Genomic DNA, 6,374 nt, shown 5'->3' on the forward strand with positions numbered 1-6,374 from the left:
TTATGCAACTAAATATTAGTGCAGTGATTCAAAGTAAAGCAAACCCTTAAGACATTTTTCAGTTTATACAGTAAATGTTTGAGTTTGCAAAGAAAAATGCAAATACCGCTAATAGCCTAATACTCCTTTTTCTTCACTTCTTGTAAAGATATAACTCAAACTGGATCAGTTTTGATTTGGAATTGAATGCAGTGTTCCCAGTGCATTGCTATTATGGAATTAAAAGATATTGTAAGGATTTGGAGCATTATGCACTTTTTTAAACACCCTATTATTCTGAACACAACTGTAGTTGGATCCCCCAGCAATGCTACAGTATACACGTTATTTGCTAACTGCTAACTATTCGGGACCAGGCTATTTCTGGGATCAAAAATGTTTATTTTGAAAGTCACATCACTGATGCTTGAAATGTTTTCTACAGAGTTTGCTACATTGTAACTCCTCCATTCTCGCTTTCTTCATCGTCTTAATCTATGGTAGTGAGCAACGGACCGCAAGCTGTACCCAGAATTCCGTTCAACTGTTTAACAGTTGAACACAATACAGCACACAGTTTGAACACAATACACTACTTATTAATATGTAGCTCTGAAGAGCTTGCACTCAACACTGCGCTTCCTTGTTCAGCAATACACTCGCCAAGTGTGAAGTCAATCGGATGGACGGTTGTCACGAAAACAAAGGATAGACTTGGAGCATAATTTTCTTATTACTTTTAATGTTCAAAATCGTATAAATCCAGTGCACACAAGTATGAGTTGGTTTCACTTGTTAAGATTTCTGTATTTAATTGCTTTTGTCATACAGGTTTTAATTTTCTTCCTGTCACACTTTCTTACAGATATCCACATACGATTGAATCATAGCATCGCTGTATTTTCTGTTTTCTTTCTTTTTACGACTTGTTTGAATTTGATGATAAACGGTGAAGCATTTTCTTACTGGTCACTGTTGTTGTTTAGAACTGGAGGCGAGGGATCAGCCCCAGGCTTCAGCTCGGGCCCAGGCAGGCATTGGGAAGGAGTGCACACAGTCGGTCAACCTCAACAAGCCCCAAGAGCCGGTGCTTCACTCACAGAACAAAGGTGATCTTTGAGGAAATTAGGAAGCTTGTTCATAATAATCCATTCCATTTTTATGTTTTTTCACTACTAACAATACTTGTTTTAATACAAGCATTAATAGGATCATTTGTACTGTGTGGAACAGAGTTTCCTATTGTGTATTACAATAGCTCCTTACCTGAAACAAAAAAGACACCGCTAAAATGTTAAAGCCACTGTGAGTCTCATTTTCATGGCCTGGGGGGGGGGAATGTCATGCAGCAAAAGGCCGCAGCCCAGACTCGAACCCGGGCCTGCTGCGTCAAGGAGTAAACCTCTACATACAGTATGTGCGCCCACTTTACCAACAGAGCTATCCGGGTGTCCGTAATCCCCATTCTTAATTCTGCCAACAAAGCTTTGATTGTTTTGATGTAATTGTTGTTTCTTTAAGCAGAGAAACAGCTGTCAATAGGCACAGCACCAGACATATTTAAACCACAGAAATTAATTCTGATGGCAACCAGTTTTTGTTTGCACAGTGAATTAATCCTGTGAAAAACCGCCCCAGCCTGGTTGTTTTTGCTTGAGGACTTGAAAAGGCGTTAATTAAACTCAGGTCACGCAAATGCAAGGTTATAAGAAGAAGCATCAATGAAGCCAAGGTAACTCCATGCCACAAAAGTTATTTTGTATAATATTGACAATGTTTTGATCGTACTTGGATCTTTGCCAGGTAAAGTCAGAAATCGATGCATCGAAAAAATATAATAAAAAGCCATTAAACATTTTTATTTATTTTTTATAACAGATTCATAATCCCATTTATCAAAATCTACATCCCCTACATTCAAAAATATATTAAGTTAAAGAAAAACGAGAATAAATCTTTTTTTGAAAGTAGGTAATGTAGATTTTGAGATGCGGGATAATGAATCTACAAGAAAACAATAAATAGGTTTTTCATATGGTTGTCTTAATGGAACTTGTAAATAGTTTTACTAATTAATTAAACTATGTCTAAAAATATGCATTAACATGAATCCAACATATTATTAGCAAAGAACATTGATGATAGGTTTACTGTTCTATAGGTAAGGTACCAACAGGTACAGATAAGCTTCAGGATTCACATGTTGCCACATGCATGTGCCAGGGGGAGGTCAGGGGAGGGGCCAGGCAAAGAATGGTTCAAAAACTCTTATGGAATATCAAGGAAGGGATAGAGGGACCCTGCGCCCGGTCGAGAAGCGAGCCGATGGGCCCGAAGAGGTGTCTGGCGACGCAATGGCCAGAACGGTGGGCTCGTGAGCGAGCGCTGGTGGCCGGTTGAACGACGTATCTGTAAGCAGAACGTGGCAACTTCTCCTCCCAGCCCATAGGCACGACGCTGAACACATGGGTGGGGCGAAGGTCAGGGGCTTCGACGGACCAGACCCGGGCAGCAGAGGCGGCTGGGGACGTGGAATGTCACCTCTGTGGGGGAAGGAGCCGGAATTGTCGGGAGGGGAGCGCTAACCAGTTAGATCTGGTGGGCTTACTCTACGCACAGTCTCGGTTCTGGAACCGTACTCCTGGATAGGGGTTGGACTCTCTCCTACTCTGGAGTTGCCCAGGGTGTGAGGCGCGGCGGGCGGGTGTGGGAGTCTACCACAAGCCCCCGGCGAGCGCCGCTGCGTTGGAGTTTACCCCGGTGGACGAGAGGTCGCCCTCCTACGTGCGGGTGTTGGGGGGGAAAACTCTGACTGTTGTTTGTGCGTATGGACCAAACAAGAGTTCGGAGTATTCGGCCTTCTTGGAGACCTGAATGGAGTCCTGTAGGGGCTCCAGTAGGGACTCCATTGTTCTCCTGGGGGACTTCAACGCAACGTGGGCAATGATGGAGATACTTGGAGAGGCGTGATGGGAGGAACGGCCTCCCGATCTAAACCAGAGCGGTTGTTGTTGTTGGACTGTGCTAGTCAGGATTGTCCATCACAAACACCATGTTCGAACATAGGGATGTTCATAAGTGTACGTGGTACCAGAGCACCCTAGGCCAAAGGTCAATGATCGATTTTATAATCGTTTCATCTGATCTGAGGCCGTATGTTTTGGAACACCGGGTGAAGAGAGGGGCAGAGCTGTCAACTGATCACCATCTGGTGGTGAGTTGGGTCAGGGGGTGGGGGAAGACTCTGGACAGACCTGGTAAGCCCAAACGTGTAGTGCGGGTAAATTGGGAACGTCTGGAAGGCCCCGTCGCCGGGCTTTCAACTCGACCTCCGGCGGAGCTTTTCGTGCATCCCTGTGGAGGCTGGGGCATTGAACCTGAGTGGACAATGTTAAAGTTTCCATTGCTAAAGCTGCGGCAGCGAGCTGTGGTCTTAGGGTCTTGGGTGCCTCAAGGGGCGGTAACCCACGAACACCTTGGTGGACACGGTGGTCAGGGAAGCCGTCCGACTGAAGAAGGAGTCTTTCGGGATATGTTATCCCGAGGACTCCGGAGGCAGTTGCAGGGTACCGACGGGCCCGAAGGGCTGCAGCCTCGCCGTGACAGAGCAGGCAGAGCGGGTGTGGGAGAAGTTCGGAGAAGACATGGAGAAGGACTTTCGGTCGGCACCAAGGTGCTTCTGGAAAACCGTTCGCCACCTCAGGAGGGGGAAGCGAGGGATCATCCAAGCTGTATACAGTAAGGATGGGACTTTGTTGACCTCAAATGGGGAGGTAATAGAGCGGTGGAAGGAGCACTTTGAGGAACTCCTAAATCCAGCTGACACGCCCTCTGTGGTGGAGGCAGAGCTGGAGGATGATGGGGGATTGTCGTCAATTTCCCTGGCGGAAGTCGCTGTGGTAGTCAAACAACTCCACAGCGGCAAAGCCCCAGGGATTGATGAGATCCGTCCAGAAATGCTGAAAGCTCTGGGTGTGGAGGGGCTGTCTTGGTTGACACGCCTCTTCAACATTGCGTGGAAGTCTGGGACGGTGCCTAAGGAGTGGCAGACCGGGGTGGTGGTTCCCCTCTTCAAAAAGGGGGACCAGAGGGTGTGTGCCAACTACAGGGGTATCACACTTCTCAGCCTCCCTGGTAAAGTCTACTCCAAGGTGCTGGAAAGGAGGGTTCGGCCGATAGTCCAACCTCGGATTGAAGAGGAACAATGCGGATTCCGTCCTGGCCGTGGAACAACGGACTCAGATCTTTACCTCTCGCAAGGATCCTGAGGGGGCCTGGGAGTATGCCCAACCAGTCTACATGTCTTTTGTGGATCTGGAGAAGGCGTATGACCGGGTCCCCGGGAGAAATTGTGGGAGGTGCTGCGGGAATATGGGTGAGGGGGTCCCTTCTTAGGCCAACCATCTCTGTATGACCAAAGCGAGAGCTGTGTCCGGGTTCTCGGCAGTAAGTCAGACTCGTTCCAGTGAGGGTTGGCCTCCGCCGGGCTGCGCTTTGTCACCAATCCTGTTTGTAATATATAGGACAGGAATCGAGGGTAGTGGGGCGGGGAGGGGTTGCAGTTCGGTGGGCTCGGGATCCCATCGCTGCTTTTTGCAGATGATGTGGTCCTGATGGCATCATCGGCCTGTGACCTCAGCACTCACTGGATCGGTTCGCAGCCGAGTGTGAAGCGGCTGGGATGAGGATCAGCACCTCTAAATCTGAGGCCATGGTTCTCAGCAGGAAACCGATGGAGTGCTCTCTCCGGGTAGGGATGGAGTCCTTACCTCAAGTGAAGGAGTTTAAGTACCTTGTGGGTCGTTGTTCGCGAGTGAGGGGATAGGACGTGAGATGGTCGGAGAATCGGAGCAGCGGTGCGGTATTACATTTTTTATCGCACCGTTGTGACGAAAAGAGAGCTGAGCCAGAAGGCAAAGCTCTCGATCTACCGGGCAATTTTCGTTCCTACCCTCACCTATGGTCATGAAGGCTGGGTCATGACCGAAAGAACGAGATCAAGGGTACAAGCGGCCGAAATGGGTTTCCTCAGGAGGTGGCTGGCGTCTCCCTTAGAGATAGGGTGAGAAAGCTCAGTCATCCGAGAGGAGCTCGGAGTAGAGCCGCTGCTCCTTCGCGTGAAAGGAGCCAGTTGAGGTGGTTCGGGCATCTGGTAAGGATGCCCCTGGGCGCCTCCCTAGGGAGGTATTCCAGGCACGTCCAACTGGGAGGAGACCTCGGGAGAGACCCAGGACTAGGTGGAGAGATTATATCTCCAACCTGGCCTGGGAACGCCTCGGGATCCCCCAGTCGGAGCTAGTTGATGTGCTGGAAAGGAAGTTTGGGGTCCCCTACTGGAGCTGCTGCCCCCGCGACCCGATACCGGATAAGCGGATGAAGATGGATGGATGGATGGATGGATGGAGATGTAGTCATTCTCTCTTTCAATTAAGGGACCCTTGCCCTAAAACATTGAACACCTTGCTGTATATCATGACTGTGATTTTAATCAGGCTGATCAGAGACCCCTTACCTCTCTCCTTCCATATTTCTTCTCTCTCTTGACTGTCGAATACAGACAAAATACATAAAATGTCTTAAAAAAGACCAGGCATCCATGAACAAGCCCTGTACAATGTAATGTTACTACACCAGTGTCACAGATCATGCATAATGTACAGTATAGTGTCTACAGACCCTGACTGACTGGTACGTCCCACAGGTCATTGTCAATTCATACAAACTTTATCTTTCAAGGTATAGGTGTTTGTTTTCCTCCAGATGTCACAGCCCTCCCCACTCCGAGCAGCAGACTGGTATGCAGTCTGTAGAGCTTGGTATCAAACTGTAATACTTGTACAAAACAAAAATGGGTTTTGAGAATTGTACAGTCTTATAAGTTTGCATGAAATGGTCAGATTTGTAGTCTTGTTTGTTTATTCTGTGATCTGAGGAGGTAATAGGGCGGTGGAAGGAGCACTTTAAGGAGCTGCTAAATCCTCCAGGGTAGAGGCAGAGCTGGAAGAGGATGGGGTATTGTTGTCGATTTCCCTGGAAGTCGCTGTGGTAGTCAGACAATTCCACAGTGGCAAAGCCCCAGGAACTGATGAGATCCGTCCAGAAATTCTAAAAACTCTGGGTGTGGAGGGGCTGTCTTGGATGGCACGCCTCTTCAACATTGCGTGGAAGTTTGGGACAGTGCCTAAGGAGTGGCAGACCGGGTTGGTGGTTCCCCTGTTCAAAAAGGGGGACCAAAGGGCGTGTGTCCATTACAGGGGTATCGCACTTCTCAGCCTCCTTGGTAAAGTCTACTCCAAGGTGCTGGAAAGGAGGGTTCGGCCGATAGTCCAACCTTGGGTTGAAGAGGAACAATGCGGATTCCATCATGGTTGTGGAACAACGGATCAGATCTTCAC

General features: G+C 48.3%; 1 protein-coding gene across 2 annotated transcripts in view; it reads left to right on the top strand.

The window, feature by feature from the left end:
* ehmt1b (euchromatic histone-lysine N-methyltransferase 1b) overlaps positions 1-6,374 on the top strand; it is a 41,090-nt gene that overhangs the window by 19,570 nt on the left and 15,146 nt on the right. For both annotated transcript variants that reach the window (XM_032539740.1, XM_032539739.1), the window contains exon 9: positions 966-1,088. In XM_032539740.1, coding sequence (XP_032395631.1) covers positions 966-1,088 — 123 coding nt within the window. The remainder of the gene's footprint in view (positions 1-965; positions 1,089-6,374) is intronic.

Source organism: Etheostoma spectabile, chromosome 16 (genome assembly GCF_008692095.1).
Source record: "Etheostoma spectabile isolate EspeVRDwgs_2016 chromosome 16, UIUC_Espe_1.0, whole genome shotgun sequence".
In the NCBI taxonomy this organism is placed as follows: Eukaryota; Metazoa; Chordata; class Actinopteri; order Perciformes; family Percidae; genus Etheostoma; species Etheostoma spectabile.